Source organism: Cibotium barometz, chromosome 51 (assembly GCF_041138505.1).
Source record: "Cibotium barometz isolate CiBa-2024 chromosome 51, ASM4113850v1, whole genome shotgun sequence".
In the NCBI taxonomy this organism is placed as follows: domain Eukaryota; kingdom Viridiplantae; phylum Streptophyta; class Polypodiopsida; order Cyatheales; family Cibotiaceae; genus Cibotium; species Cibotium barometz.
Window position 1 is genome coordinate 17,891,071 of NC_141096.1, and position 16,732 is coordinate 17,907,802.

The 16,732-nt window shown below is 40.7% G+C and overlaps 1 protein-coding gene across 1 annotated transcript in view; it reads right to left on the minus strand.

Moving 5' to 3' along the window:
* Positions 1-9,071, minus strand: part of LOC147609381 (putative clathrin assembly protein At5g57200) — a 36,840-nt gene extending 27,769 nt beyond the window's left edge. Inside the window, exons 1-4 of the mRNA XM_086787841.1 lie at positions 8,679-9,071; positions 8,449-8,518; positions 8,067-8,164; positions 7,833-7,974 (exon numbers count right to left, since the gene is read on the minus strand). Of these exons, the coding sequence (XP_086643967.1) occupies positions 7,833-7,974; positions 8,067-8,164; positions 8,449-8,518; positions 8,679-8,777 (409 nt within the window). The 5' untranslated portion in view covers positions 8,778-9,071. The remainder of the gene's footprint in view (positions 1-7,832; positions 7,975-8,066; positions 8,165-8,448; positions 8,519-8,678) is intronic.
* Between the last annotated feature and the right edge of the window lie 7,661 nt (positions 9,072-16,732).

The window sequence follows — 16,732 nt, forward strand, 5'->3', positions numbered from 1 at the left end:
TCTAGAGGATGGAAGATTCCACTGTCCCTCAAAACTAGGCAAGTGGGTGCACACTTTTAGGAGATGGGTGCTCAAATCTAGGAGAATGTTAATTGGGATTATGGCTTAATCATTTGGCTAACCCTTTTGTACTCTTGCCTATATAAAGGCACATACCTAATGAAAGAGATACAACACATCTCACATTCTCATCTATATGCTGTCCACGTTTTCATTATGCCTCTCATTAGCTTAATCATGTGATTAATACTAATCATCTTTGCTTAGCCACTAATGTTGTCTTCACCATGAACATCATCACCTTCTTTGAGCCACCATGAATGCCAACATGGTATCAAAGCTATGCTATTTAGTGATTATGCTATGCTTATCATCTACTCCACTCTCATTAGCCTCATCCTCACATACTCATCTTGATTAGTGAATAATTAGCTATTTTTCCATTTTTCTCATTTAGGTTATCTCTCTCTTCTACCCCCTACCATTATAGCCACAATTTCTCCTTAGATACACAACCAAATCAAGGACTTCGAGTTTGAGCTTCACAACAGCTCATAGGCACATCCTCCAACCGGCTCAATCAAGCCGATTTGCGCGTGAAGAAGCCGGAAGAAGACGATTAACAAAACGCAAAAATCTGGAGTTTTTCTTCAAATTCGTCGTCTTCAGTTTGAATTGGCCCAAGTCCTCCTTGCTGTAGCTACCGTATGGTAAGAGCTACGAGCTCACAACTTTTGAGCTTTTTTGGTCCATTAAAGTAACCAGGAGAAGCGAATTAAAATAACACAAGTTTTTGGGAAAAAACGTAATGGCGGCTTAGTCGCTTCAAATCAACGTGAATCTACTCGTCTCCAGGGGTTTTTGAGGCTGCCACATCCGTTTGCAATATTATTTTTTCAAAAAAACACTTGGAGAAATCACTACAGCACTAGTCTTGCCTCTAATAGCCATTTTGGCCAAAGAGAGATGAAGGTATGCATACTTTGGTCAATCTCATGTTTATGGGCTTCAAACACAACTAAATCTTCTACTATAAGTACCCCTTGAAGATGTTTTGAAGAAGAATTGTGGAAGGGCTTCAATTAAACACTCCAAGTTACCCCTTCTTGTGCACTGCAAACAGTTTTTTACCTCTGTTAATCAAGTGATTAATGCTCATCATTGAGGTGATTTTGGACCATTGAGGGTTCAAACCTACCATTGAGGACTTGCTACAGCTTGCCAAAGGTTCATATCAAGAAAGCCCCTTGATTTGCCCCTCCGATGGTGCTCTACAAATCAAGGTATTTTCTGCTCAAAAACCAAAAAATTACATTCACTAATACCTTGATTAGTGCTAATCATATGAGGTTTTTAGGGCCATTAATGGTTCATATCTCACATTTGAGTATTGCTAAACCTCTGTAAAGCATCAAATCAGATTTGCCCCTTGATTTGAGTGGTCAATTTGTTAATCCAAAATCAGGTATAAATATGTATCAGCATTGTTTGGGACAATGGGATTTCTGTACTCATCTCAAAATCCACCTTGCATACACACATCTAATCAAGGGGGGATCATTCTACATACTCAAAGTCACATGATTAGATATGTCTTATGCCATACACTTCATGTAAGTGAGCTAGACACTGCCATTGCTTTCGTCAATTGGTAAGACCTCTCACATCACCTATGGCATCCTTCATTGATGGCATGCACACCACGCAGATTGAGCTTCATCAACAAGAAAAGAAAAGATGTCAGCATCATCACAAGAAGGAAGACAAGGACTACAATCCAAGTGGAGAAAAAGCTCTTCATGGATGTAAAGACACAAAGAAGACCAAGAGCACAAAGATCTTCATCAATATAAAGAGCACAAAGAACTACACCAGCAAGAGCTAGATGCCTCTACCAAGGCCAACTACTTCATCGACAACCAAGCTTGCTAAGACCAGTAGGACCTGCCTACCTATAGTCACCCCTTTATCCTAAGCGAAATGTAAACATAACTAGGATCCTAGCATCTCTCTCATCAACTTCTGGCATTGTAAACCACCATGAGTATATACGGGCACGTGGATGATCATCATAACCAGTGTTGTAAACAATAACTAGAACTAGCATTGTCATCATAGTAGCCATGGATATTTTGTTGAGGGAGGGTGTTGAAAACACCAAATTATCCATGTGACATTGGGGATAAGGGCATATGGTTCAAAGGTTAATGACATATTTACCACGCAATAGAATGGTAAAGGAAGGTAGTAAAAGTTACCATTTGGCCACCCAATTGGTCCACCCGTGCTTTCTCATCATGTATGTACATTGGACTCGTGTCCATGGCAGTTGTATATGCCGGGGATTGATGCCACTCATGTGATACTGTGGACTTGGCTTTCCGTTGGGACTTGTGCCTCCGTGTACATGCCCGGAAATGCTTGGTGGATTATTGTTCCATTGGGTCTGGTACCTCGTGTACTTGCCTGGAGCACGTCTATTTTGGTATAGTCTCATGAACAGGGATCGTCCATATCAATGCTGCATTGCATAGCATCTTTATGTGCTTGCTTGCAATTGAAATTGCATGCTGTTTTCATGCTTGCTTGACCAATGTGTAGTTCCGGGTAAAGGGACGCCCGCCGCCCGCGAACCGTGCGTGTGAAACTGTTTGCTGACGTGGTTATGTGGCATGTGACAGGTGGTGAGTAATGGTCATAAACCTGGCCTTAAGAGTTAGCACTAATTTATAAGTGAGTGTGTACACACTTCATTAAGTTTTGGGCGGCCAAAACTCACTTATAAATTATGACCAACCCGGTGTTCACACACACTGATGTCCCGAGGTGGACATAACCCAATGTCCACCGCCCAGACCTTATCCCCTTTGTACAAAGGGAGTAACCAGCCATGTGTCCACTCTAGCTTGCTCCACAAAGCACCTGCCTTCCACCTACACTGGACAACTCACCACCTCTCTCCTCCTCCTCTCTCTAGAGATTGGCGCCTCCTTCGTGAGGGCTGTTGGGCTGCATTTTCTACACTTTCTCCTTCCCAACTCCATTTCCAAGCTTGCTAAGGTGTTTTTTTCAAGCTTCCAAGAGTGTTTCCGGATGCTAATCACTCTCTTACACACTCCCAATGACTGAAATTCAACAAAACAGCTCTCTTTATTGCTGTAATTTTTGGTCTTTTTGCTGAAAACCCTAATTTCAGCCCTCCTTTCTCAAGTTGAACCATAGGGGAAGCTTTTCCAAGATTCCCTTCATCCTCTTGAAGACTTTTGTCGCGAAGAAATGCAACAAATTGAAGATCTCAACACTCCAAGGACTTCCATCGCGAAGACTTCCGCTATCATTGACTCTACTTGCTATTGGTAAGCTTTTATGCTTAAATATGGGAGCAAGTAGCAAGGAGGAACCGGATTACAAGATCACATACCCTGTGTAGCGTTCTCTTGTCCTACGTGCTCTCTTGCAGATTATTACTACTATGTGTTGGTGGAACAATAGAGAGCAGATGGTAGGAAACACCGGCACTTGAGAGGGTAGTGTGGATTGCAAGTCTACATCGACAACCACTTGTTTGCAATACTGTATTCATATGCATTGGTATGGAAATCCGGTCAGAAATGCCCATGACACTATGTACTTGATTCTCCTAAGATCAATATACTTTATTTGAGGGAGGGGTTGCCCGTTCCGGCTCATTGTGTCTCTTGTCAATTCACCAATTTACTTCTTGTATTTCAGCAAGTATCCATCAAATCTTAGTGTATTTAAGTGTATTGATTAGCATTGTGTTCAACCAAGTTACAGTAAATCTAGAGGATGGAAGATTCCACTATCCCTCAAAACTAGGCAAGTGGGTGCACACTTTTAGGAGATGGGTGCTCAAATCTAGAAGAATGTTAATTGAGATTATGGCTTAATCATTTGGCTAATCCTTTTGTACTCTTGTCTATATAAAAGCACATACCTAATGGAAGAGATACAACACATCTCACATTCTCATCTATATGTTGTCCATGTTTTCATCATGCCTCTCATTAGCTTAATCATGTGATTAATACTAATCACCTTTGCTTAGCCACTAATGTTGTCTTCACCATGAACATCATCACCTTCTTTGAGCCACCATGAATGCCAACATCTATGAGTATTTGGTGATGCCTTTTGGTCTTACTAATGCCTTAGCTACTTTCAACCGAATGATGGAAAGAATATTTTGAGCTCAGAGAAAGTTTACAACTACTTTCTTTGATGACATTATTGTGCGTTTAAAGAACGAAGAAGAGCATCGAAAGCACTTGTAAATGGTATTTCAGGAATTACGAAAGCACAAGTTTGTTATCAAGAGGGATCATCAAAGTCTTAGGTATTTGATATCTCAACCTAAGATATCAAAAAAGCATATAAGATGGTCTAGTTATTTGGCCCAATTTCATTTTCAGATTATGCATACCCATGGTAAAGACAACAAAGTAGCAGATGCTCAATCTCGAAGACCCTTGAATCACGAGGTTTCTATGGATTACCATATGGATTTCACTTTGATGAAAGATCCTTATGCTACCAAAGAGGATTCCAAAGATGTTTTGGAACAGATTGCAAAATAGAAATTTGGTGACTTTTTATGTCATCAAGAAGGGTTTTCTTATGATACAAACTAGGTCATGTGTGACACAAGGAATTGAGAACAAAGTAATGGAAGAGTGCCATGCTCCTCCGCAGTCCCTACATGGGACATAGACACACTTTGACTACACTTCAAGCTTTGGAGAGCTACTTCTATTGGCCTACTATGAGAAAGGACATTGAACTTTATGATTCGAGAATGGTTTGGTTTATCAGTGGTCAAGTTTGATCGACAAACACCATCAGGATTATTACACCCATTGAATGATCTATGGAAGAATATTGTGCCACAGATGATCACTCCACAACCAATCTCCAACACTTTTCCAATGGAACGAGATACGAGGAACAAGCAGCTCCCTCTCAAAACTGAGAAAGAGGCTGGACAATAGCAAACCGTCCACCAAAACTTGCCAAAAAAACACCCACAAAGGAGGTAGATTCATCAAAGAAGAGGCAAGCTGAAGATGCCACAAGTCTGTGGCACTCCACACGCAAAGAAGAGGACCACCAACTGCTGTCCAGAGCTCTGCTCCAAACGCCAACACCGAGAAAGCACAGGACCGACAGCCCCCTCTCAAGCAAAGGCAAGGCTGAAGCACAAGCAAAGAAACACCTCCACTGCTGCCCATGGCTGAAAACACAGCCCACACACCACCACCACCACCAACACCGGAGAGAGAGACATCAGACAATGAACATCATGTTATGTAGCAAGAGACTTTTACAATACCAGCCAACAAATGGTGTAGAACATGTGCTTGTCAATTAGGTTAGAGTGAATATGAGAGGGCCTCTTGCTGGAAAGATGGCCGACTACTACTAGGAGCTGGCCGACAGCCCACGATCTACTAAATAGGAGAATAAAAGGATAAAGCCTCATAAATAGGCATTCCCCAAATACACTGAGATGCACAATTTCTAGCACATTGAGTGTCTTCAGTGCATTGTCAAGTGACACTTACTAGTGACAATTTGATAGTTTGCTTTGAGTCATGGTTGGTAATAATGTATTCGGGGTGCGCTCTACCGAGGACAAGCTTGACAGGACTACCTCCCGTTGTGGGCCTATATGATGAGGTATCTATTGTAACGGAAGGGCAGCTATAACACGGAAGCTATGACACGGAAACAAGGTGCCCATGAGCCATACATGTACACCATGTCAAGCCACACATGTATTATCATGTCAGGCTCCATGAGCCATACATATACTGTCATGTCAGGCTCCATATGCCATATAGACACACCATGTCAGGCTCCACAAGCCATACATGTATGTCATGTCAAGCTCCATATGCCACACATGAACAGTAGAAAACAGAAGCTGTGAGGAATTTTGTGCCATCTATTGGTAGCCAAAGGGCTTTGACATATTGTCACAGGTGATGATGCTTGTCCAGTGGCTACTACACCTCCTATTGCTGCAGATCAGAGACGATGGGATTCTAGAGATGCACAAGCACATGCTCTCATTGCTCTCTCTCAATGAAGAGGAGTACCATACCGCACATCTATTTATGTGTCACTGCTAAGTTAGCATGGGATGCCTTTACACACTATGGCAGATGCGCAATGAGGCTTGTGTGGCCTACTTGCAAAAGCCGGAACATTCGCATATGGACGAGGGTGACTCTATGGATAAGTATCTCACGAAGGTGAAAGATCTTCAAGAACAACTTGCAAACATTGATGAGCTTATTCCAGACAATTCTCTTGTACCATCCTCAATGCATTGCCTAACACCTCTCAGGGTTTTGCTACTACACTGCCTTTTCTTTTGATGAGCTAGTGCCTTTTCTTTTGATGAGCTAGTGCCTTTGCTTCTACAAGAGGAGCAATCCCAAACAAACAGGTCGAGAATGAGGATTGGTTATCACACTTTTGCCGCTCAAGGCAAAGGTAAAGACAAGGCATCCAGTGCCAACGGCTACAAGACTAACGGTGGGATAACTGTCGCTTCTAGCAAGGATGTGGACAAGGGTGGCAGTGAGAAGCCCAAGAAGAAGGGTAAATGTAATTACTATCCGAAGCCGGGGCACTATATAAAAGAGGCTTGCAAAAGAGGAGAAGAAAGACTCGCATGTCTCTGGCTGATGCATCTCTTCTCTTCCTTGGAGGATGCTCCCAAGGATACATGTGTAAACAACTCCAGTCATGCTGTCAAAGGAGTTGGAAAGATTGTGCTCACTGCTGCAAATGGCGGGATGATTACTCTCTCTCGTATATTGTATGTACCAAGTATCAAGCAGAATCTCCTATCAGTTTCGGCCATTGTTGGGTCTAGCCTAGTGGTCCATTTTATGGATGATAGATGCACTGTGCATGATTGCAATGATGGGGATATTATTATTGCATCTCGTACTTTATGTCATGGTCTCTACAAACTTGATGCATATGAGAGATGCATATGATGCACATAAAGTGTCTAGTACATCCAGTGTAACAAATGCAGAGCTTTGGCAAGCTTGATTTGGTCACCTAAACTTTGCTAGTCTACTATGCCTACAAAGGCATGATATGGTCTCCACATTGCCGGCACTTGATGCACTTGTCAAACATGTATGTGAGGTTTGCATCTTAGGCAAAATGCATCGGGCACCATTTCCCAAGGATGGTTTAGTGAGGGCTGCCCCGAAATTCCATCTCGTACATAGTGATGTATGTAGGACACCATCCATTGGAGGTTATCTCCACTTTGTTACGTTTATTGATGACCTTTCCAAATTCAGCTGGGTCTATGCTATGAAGCAAAAATCAGAGCTATTTATGTGCTTTAAGCACTTTCAGCTCATGGCTGAAAATGTATTTGGATGTAAGATTTAGACATTACGTACAAATCTTCATCCATCCAAAATGTCCTGAATAGAAGAGTCAATGGCTGATCAGAGACTCACCATGTCTACTGTTAGTGGGAAAGCGTCTTTGTGACGCTGGATAAATTTCCCGATCTGGAGCTGCCATAAAAAGGGCAGTCGTGGACCAGGCGGCCGAGACCGAGAGAGAGAGAGAGAGAGAGAGAGAGAGGGGGGGGGGGGATGGGGAACAGGGATGGGGGATCATTGAGGTTATAAGACCTCCACCTGGTATATCATAAATCATTGAGGTTATAAGACCTCCACCTGGTATATCATTACTTTGGCTCTTTTTACACCATTTTTAGCACCACCTTAGAATACAAACTAAGAAACTAGCATAAAAAGACCACAACCTACCATTGGGACTGGATTCATCTCTGAAATTAGATAGGTTGAATGCAAGCCTTCTTGACCGAGAATAATTGATAAGCTCCTCTCTAAACGTAGGATCTCCTTCTCTCAAGATGCGATGAATAACTATCAAAGATTTTAAAGCAACCTGTTTGAACGGCAACAGTGCTGCTAAGTTTGAAGTCCTAAAGTTGTTTGCCAAATCATGAAGCAGCACAATGAGCAATATGCCTGTCTTACAGTCCAATTGTGAGTCTTGGAAACTCGTCTTGCAAGAGCGTGAATACAGTATGCAACATCAGCTCGAGGTCTCGCTGCAGACGTAGCCGCAAAGATAGCTGTATGTTGGACAATATAAAAACAAAAGTATTTACCCTTCGAATTGTATTTTCCGTTGTGATCCAAGTATTGCATGAGAATGAAGAAACCAAGACAAATGTTGAGCCTACTAATCAGAAGTCCTGTTCCTAAAGTAGACACTCACAACTCTTCCAAATCTTCCTGACATAGGACCTTAAGACAGATTATGTAGCTACAATCACAATCAGCCTGAGATTTATTCCGGGATTAGTCTGCCATAGATCTATCGAAAAAAACCATCTGATAAAGAAGTGGCACGCACTTCTCACATGTTTCTCCTTAGGTGGGCTTTCCACGTGATTGGTGGCTTTAACAATGGCTATGTCGAGATCCTGTGAAGCGGCGGTAAGATACAAAAATGCCGATCAGATTTGTGACTATGCAAAAACCGTAGATACAGAAGCCAAAACCCACCATTGCTGCACTCAGAGATCATAAGAAGCGTTTTCAAGGGGATCTGAAGCGAGGTGGCGGAGAGGAAAAGCTCCATACCTTGTATTCGCTGTTGATCTGCGCAAGACCGACCTTGGTAGAGTCTTTGATGGCACCGAGAACCTTTCTTAAGCTGTCCTGAGTTGAACCTGTCGCCATAGCTGAAGAGAACTGTCTACCCACGGATCATGTAAGACTAGAATAAACCCTAAATAGACCGCCTGGATGGTGGAAAAACCCTAATCCTTGGATGAAAACAACATAACCGGAAAGAACTGCAAGCTGTAAGGGTTTCTGCAACACGAAAGGGGATCGATGCGTGTGAGGTTTCAGGGTTTCTGACTATTAGATGTCTAATACGTTGGAATGTTTTTTTTTTTTTTTGGGAATGGACATGGAGTCAAAATGTCATGGGTCTCATCTCCAAAAACACGAGTAAGAGACCGTTCACACAAGAGGCTTTTTTTTCTTTCTTTCTTTTTTGTGGAATGGAGATGGAGTCAAAATGTCATGGGTCTCATTTCCAAAAACACATAAGTGTGAGACCATTCACGCAAGAGGCTGGAGCTTGCCACTAGAGGAGGCATCAAACGAAATATAAAAAAGCATCAAAGTCTTAATTCCTCTGGCTTAGTTTGCGAATAGTTTAAAAACACACAGCTTTTTAGCGCCCTTTTCTATTTTGGGGGCATGAAAATGCTTCACACTCTAATGGCACCACCCACCGCGAGCTAGGGCTCATCTCCAATGTGTGCTTGAACGTACTCTAAGTCCCCTTACAGATCTCTACACACGTGCATGATGACATTCGCGATTTTACCTGCCCAATCTTTGAAATCCTCATACAAGGATAAACCACCATAAAATCAAGCTCTCTCTCTCTCTCTCTCTCTCTCTCTCTCTCTCTCTCTCTCTCTCTCTCTCTTAGGATGTTACTATTTTCATTCTTTCTTTCATATTTGTTATGATGAGACATCATCATCATCATCAGTTGTACCTTGTTTTGGTCTCATGGGCCATTTCGGCGTTTAGGAGATGTTAATACCTCTCTCTCTCTCTCTCTCTCTCTCTCTCTCTCTCTCTCTCTCTCTCTCTCTCTCTCTCTCTCTCTCTCTCTCTCTCTCTCTCTCTCTCTCTCTCTCTCTCTCTCTCTCTCTCTCTCTCTCTCTCTCCCCGATAAAATTGGGAGAGGCCATGTGAAAGACTCTCTCTGCACGATAAAATTGGGAGAGGCCATGTGAAAGACACAAACAAATGAGGGGCCATTATCCATGTGGATGGGGTAGAAAGTAAAGGAAATTCTATGTGTGGCTATGCCAAAGTGAAAAGATAAAAGATAGATGCTCTAAATGCAAACTTGAACTCAAAGAGCACAAGTTATAGAAATTAGCTTTGTATAGTAGAAAAAGTACATTGCCCACAATGAAAGGCTTAGGTATACTCTTTTTATACCATTCATTACCATCTTTGTTTTTTATACCATGTGTTACCATCTTTGCTTTTTATACCATGCGTTACCATCTTTGCTTTTCAAGTTCACAAACACTTGTAATGGGCCTTTTTTCTTAATTACATTGACATTCATACTATGTAAGTCAAGATAAACAACATCACATTCTTGCTAAATAATGAGTGTTAGTAGTGACACATGAATATGCCACTTTTTGAAAAAAGTGTGAACTCTCTCCTTTATATTATCAAAGTTTTTAGCAAGATGTAGCATAGAGCTATATTCACTCTAAGTGACATATTCATTAATTAGTGCCCACAAACGGGCACTAATTAATGAGTATACTAAGGTTCAAACCAAAGGTTTGAACCTTAGCACCTTAGTGTTGCTCCCTACTCTAAGCGAATACGCCGGGCACATGAGAGAGACACCTTCCTCTAAGCAAATACGCTAGGAACCGCGCGAGAGAGACGAACATGCTAAGAAAAGAAAAAAAGCCTACGAAAGCCACAAAGAGGCGGCGAAGCTATGAATTCTCTGGAGAAATCCAGCAAGATCCCACCACCTTTCAAAAAATTAATTAATAGTATGGTAAGGTTTTCTCAAAAAATTAAACCTCAAAGGTTCGAGGCTTGTCACTAATAGTGATAAATAATTTTGGACCCATATTCTTTTTTCAAGCCATAGCAATTTTTGGGCTAGGATTATGTTTAATGATAGACAGCTTTACCTCAGAGGGTGACATGATGATTATGCACTTCAAAGTGGATGTTTTAAACTCAAGCAATATGCAATTGTATATACAGTACCAACCAATTATATATAATTGTACGCACTTCAAAGTGGATGTTTTAAACTCAAGCAATATGCAATTGTATGTACAATACCAACCAATTATATATAATCCCATTATAAAAGTGTTGAGTTCTACATTTTTTTGTAAATGGGGGCAATTGACACTTCTTTTCCAAGGTGAGCCTTCAGGAATTTTGTGTGTTTTATAGTGGACACCCCACTACATAATCAGGGGTCATGATTGTAGTGAAATCTCAATTTAAGCCATCAGTGGTTATGCAGGATGTTCGAGGGCAGTTCATTGTTGTGGAAGTGGAGTTTATGGATGAAACATTATGGCTTGTGGGGCTATATGTGCCTAATGGTGCTACACAACAGCGTTAGTTATGGGACGATTTATTGTGTTTGTGCAACGCTAAGCTTGGCTTTGTGCTGGGCAATTTTAATGTATATGAATTGCCGGAGCATGCTTCTACACCTAACTCTATTATGGATGGCCTGGAGAGGCTCAACTGGAACGTGTTTGCGAATCAAGTTTTGAAACAAGATATGTGGTCATGGCTACACCCCATGAGAGAGGATTTACATATGCCTCTCAACAATACGTGGGTACAGGAGCTCGTCTAGGCTGAATGTATATTTACCAACATGATTTGTTTTTGCCAAAGTTATTGTCCATGCAGGTGAAATATAACCATATTTTGTCAGATCATTTTTCTTTGGTATTGGAGATGTATAGCCATTATGTGGAATGCTTATAGGCCATTAGTGAGGAAGGCTACTCTTAAGGTTAACCAAACTTTCTTGGAGCATACTATTTTCCATCAATTTATGTTGCAGGTGTTACAAAACTTTCGAGGCCATGTAATCTCTGTTGGGGTGTCAGCTTGGGAGTGTTGTATGTTCAATATTAAAAAGCTTGCTCGCCAGTATGGGATGCATAATGCATCATATTTTAGGGAGAAGTTGCAGAACCTAGAATCGTTTGTTGGTTGATTTGAACCAGGTGGTTCAAGAGGACAGTTCTTGCCCTGACATTAAGATAGCTATTGATTGGTTGTCCCATTAGGTTACAGCATTGCATGAGAATCAATATGTGAGATATAAGCTTATGGCTCGAATGGATGCCCTAATGGATTCTAATTGTCAGTCACATATGTTCTTTGCTCGTTTGCACCAAAAGCATGTAGGTGAGAATATTGTCGTTTTGCAAGACAAGCAAGGAGCATTGATTACTGATCCTACTCGTGTTCTAGATATGTGTATGGACTTTTACTGCCATTTATTGGGTCCGCAGGAGGTCATATCTCCTAATGTCATTGCAACTAGAGAGTCTTTGTTTCACTTGGTTCATTACCAGGTATCATACGTTTCTGCAAAAATGAATTGGAAAGTGATATTTCTGCAAATGAGGTGGAAGATGTGTTGATGCATTTGCCTAAAGGGAAAAGTCCAAGATGGGATGGGTCCCCAATTAGCTTTTCACAAAGTATGTTGATGAGTTAAAGGTCCCTCTCGCTTCTATTTTTCAGGAGGTGTGGAATACAGGTATCATGCCTATGAGTTGAAAGATTGGGCTTGTACGTTTATTGCCTAAAGTTCCATCCCCAGTTATTCTACATCAATGGAGACCAATCACATTGATGGGGATCATGTATAAGATATTTTCAAAGGTCTTGGCCAACAGTTTGTAGCAATTTCTTCCTACTTTGATTTATCCAAAGGCAATATGGATTTATTAAAGGTCAGAATATTTTGCATAATATACTAAATGTACAAATTGGAATCAATTATGTAAGGGCTTCGAGGGGCAAGAGGTGGTTATGATTCAACTAGAATAGATAGGTCATACAAAGGGGATGCATCACGCACCACTTGGGTTATCCGATTGGAGTTTATGTTGATTCATAGGCTTTGTTGGTATGGATTTCTACAAGGATAAATGAAAATTTTGTGTATTGGAAATCTCCGGGTTGGCCTATGCATGTTCAGCTCAAAGTGACACGATCCATTATAATTAGCATGATATCTTTTTTCTTGCCTTTATTGCCATGGACGGGCAAAGCTTTGCATCAGATACAACAACCAATTAGATTTATGTTATGGAAAAGAGTAGAAAATAAGCCAGGGCAAACGTGGATTTCTTGGGAACATGTACTATTCCTAAGAGGAGTGGAGGGGCAGCCCTATTAGATGTCAGATTACATATGATCGCTAGGAGATGGTCTTTATTGCAAGGTATGTGTGTATCTCAAGAGCCATGGGTGGTAATGGCTAAGGCCCTCATAGAGGAGATCACACTTGTGCATGGTAATACCAGGATTGATGGTACATGGTGGGATGTAGTGAATGGTTTCCATTAGGTTCGAGTGGTGGCTTCACCTCTCCTTTCTCATTTGATGATCTCATGGAAGGAGGCATTGGCACACACTAAATGGAAGCCTTTAGATCAGCGGTTGAATTCTATGGTAGTTGAGGGGCTGGATTGGGGGACCAGTTGTGAAAGCGGGGCGGATTGCTTCTGGTAATTATGTGTTTGTACTACATGCTTGGAAACGTGCCCATATCTTTTCATTTCATGTCCAGTGTGGCAAAGACGGTGTAGGATTTCCTTTCTTTGCTGCAGATGGATTCCGTTGACAAATAGGCCCGTAAAGGTTAAAGACTGGATTTTCGGCAAGATTCCAAATGGGCCGGATAACCCAGAACATTCAGTTTTCTTTCATTTTTTTAGGTGGAGAGGTTTATGGCATATCTGGTTAACTAGGAATGCTTTCATATTTGGTTAACTAGGAATGCCTTCATATTTGATGCAAAAGTTGGTATTATAGCTCACATAGCTCGTATAAAAGGGCTACTATTGTGGCAAGTCTCCTTGTGCGATCAGCTCATTTGGTGGAGAATGACACGGCTATATATTGCATGAGGATACTCTGAGCTACGAATGTGGTTCATAGTAATTAGTGAGGGAAAGTTAGTACATCACCTGGCGGCGGCCATGTGGCCATTTGTAAAGTAATTTGGGTAATATATCTTCTATTACGAGAGAGAGAGAGAGAGAGAGAGAGAGAGAGAGAGAGAGAGAGGGGGGGGGGGGGTTATGTAACAAGGCACTTGAACTATGCAAGCCATACATGTACAATGAAAGGTGAGGCAAGTGTAATAAAAAAGTTACTAAAAGAAAAGTTAACACCAAAAAGATGACAAAGAAAAAAATGCATACATGCGCATGTGTGTGTGTGCATGCATGCGCCTCCTATCCTACAATTTGTCATCACTATCACTTCAATAAATCATGTGCATGGGCATGCATGTGCTATCCTACAATTTGTCACTGTCACTTCAATAATTGAATGACAATTGGACTAGCCTCATATGCATAAGATCAATTTCATTGAGTCAAGAAAAAAAAACCATAACCACTATGGGAGAATGGTCAAATAATCATGGCTCATAAACCAATATTGCAAGGTGCAATAACATATCTAGGGGACAATTACCCATTACACATAGCTTGGTGCACACAAACCTTAAGGTGATTGGCTGAGATGTTCCTAGAAGAATCTTAGTCAAAGTATGTTATCATTAACCTTGTAATCGTCACAAGGTCAATCATTGACCTTGTAATTTTCATAAGTCAATCATTATTGAAGGTACTCATCATTTGGGTTATAATCCATTACAAGGAAGGTTATAATCCATTATAATTCATTACAAGGAAGGTACTCATACTTTGGGTTGTAATTCATTACAAGGAAGGTTTAGAACCTTCGATTACCAGGATTATGGATAAGTACATCTTATGCTACCCAATATTGCATTGAGAAGAGAGAAAAAGCTGAGATTTATGAAATAGGCTTCTCTATATGCAAGATGTGTAAATGAGAGGATATATATGGCATATATAATACCTTAAAAGATTAAAAACATTAAGGAAAGGAGTGACCATGGTTTTTAAAATAACATAGAGCTGCTACTTTGGCCCACCATGCATTCATTCTACATGTGTTTGGCATGGGTACTGAGAAAAAAGAAAAGTTTAACCTTTGTATTGCCTATGTGTGCTTTCCATGTAGGTATTCCCATATCACAAAAATGTGAGTGGTGAAATATTTGAGCAATGTAATATCACATCAATATAGGCACATGGTGGATATTTTAAAAGTGTAATAGAATTCATATACAGTAGCTACCTTAAGGTATATAAAATTCCAAAATGAATAAACACCTCAGCATGCATAACCATCTTAAGCTAGATTGTTTTGCCCTTGTGTTTGTGTGAAGGGTTGATGCACCTTGGAACGAGAAGATACAATTGAGCTTAATATATGCTAGCAAACCGGTAGCTTCCTATTACTATCATACTCAAGGTAAAGCGAATCATATTTGGCTACATGAGATGAATTAATGCTGCACATTTTAGCTAGCAACTATTGCTATGTAGGTCATAAGAGCTTTAGAGTGCTTCACCTACAAGCATATGCCTCTAGTCTTAACACTATTTGTGCATTTTTCTACTGGTGTTGAGTGCTAGCCTCACTTGGTGTTCAACATAACGTCTCAAAAAAGCACATGCCAACCGTCAAACTCAAAGTTAGCCCCATTGCAATACTATGCTTGCAAGGGCTATCTATATGACTATTCACCATGTGTTGCAAGCATGTAGGCAGTATACTATATATAACCTTGTATGGGACCAAAGGAGGCAAAGTGTCATGAGGACTTGAAAGGTCAAGTAGCTAAATCAATTTTGTGCATATCTATTCAAGAAAATTGTGTAGCAAAATGCATCAACCCAAGATTAGTTGCACGGTTTGCCACTATAACACCCCCCAATAGGAGAGGAAGTGACCCAAGGATCAGACCTCGTTATGAAGAAACTATGATAATTATCTATGTGGCATTGTATGGGCATCACGAATGACATCAGTATTAACATGTCATGACGGTATAAACCCTCATGTCATGAGGGTGTAAACCCTTCTTGCGTATTTCAAAAGGAAACATTCTTGCATATATTAAAAGGAAAGATTCAATACTTAGATGTCCATGGGAAAAAACACAGCGGGACAAAAGAGCCCATGGCATAAGTATATGACCTCACAATGTAGTACTACCAAATATCTAACAAATCCCCTTGTAGTACAAATGTGAGGTTCAAAGTTTACAGATCATTCTTTGAAAGGAAAGAGTCCCAAAGCTTTGCAAAAGAAATCAAACTTTTCACATGATAAGGTTTTAGCGAAAAGATTTGTCACATTGTCGTGTGTACGAAATGGAGTCCCTCTCTGACATACTGGCAATGCACTTCAATTTGCTTGGTCTCTTTGCATGAAAATTGGGTTCTTGGCAACTGCCATTGCACTCTAACTATCAGTGAGAATAGGAGTAGGGGTAATGGAAGGGACACAAAGATCCTCTATTAATCTTCTCAACTATACACATTCAATTGTCACCAGTGAATGCTGTTTTATATTCAGTTTCATAGGATGATGTTGCCATAGATGGTTGTTTCTTGCCAAGATATGCACGAATTGCCAACAAGAAAGAAATAATTTTTAAATGTGGACTATCGTGTATCATAATCGCCTGCCCAATCAAAATCACTGAAGGCTTGCAGCTGTAAATCACCCATCTTGGCATAAAATTATCCCAGATCTTGAGTGCCTTGCAAGTATTGAAAGATATGTTTAACTGCATGCCAATGCTTAGTGCTTGGGCAATGCATGAACTTTGAAAGCTATGACACATCATACTAGATGTCTGACCATGAGGAGTTGCATAAATAGATCAGGCATCCAACAACTTGATCATACTTGGTTATGTCGAATGGTTTGCCAGCATCTTGCAAACTAAGTTTTACACCAAG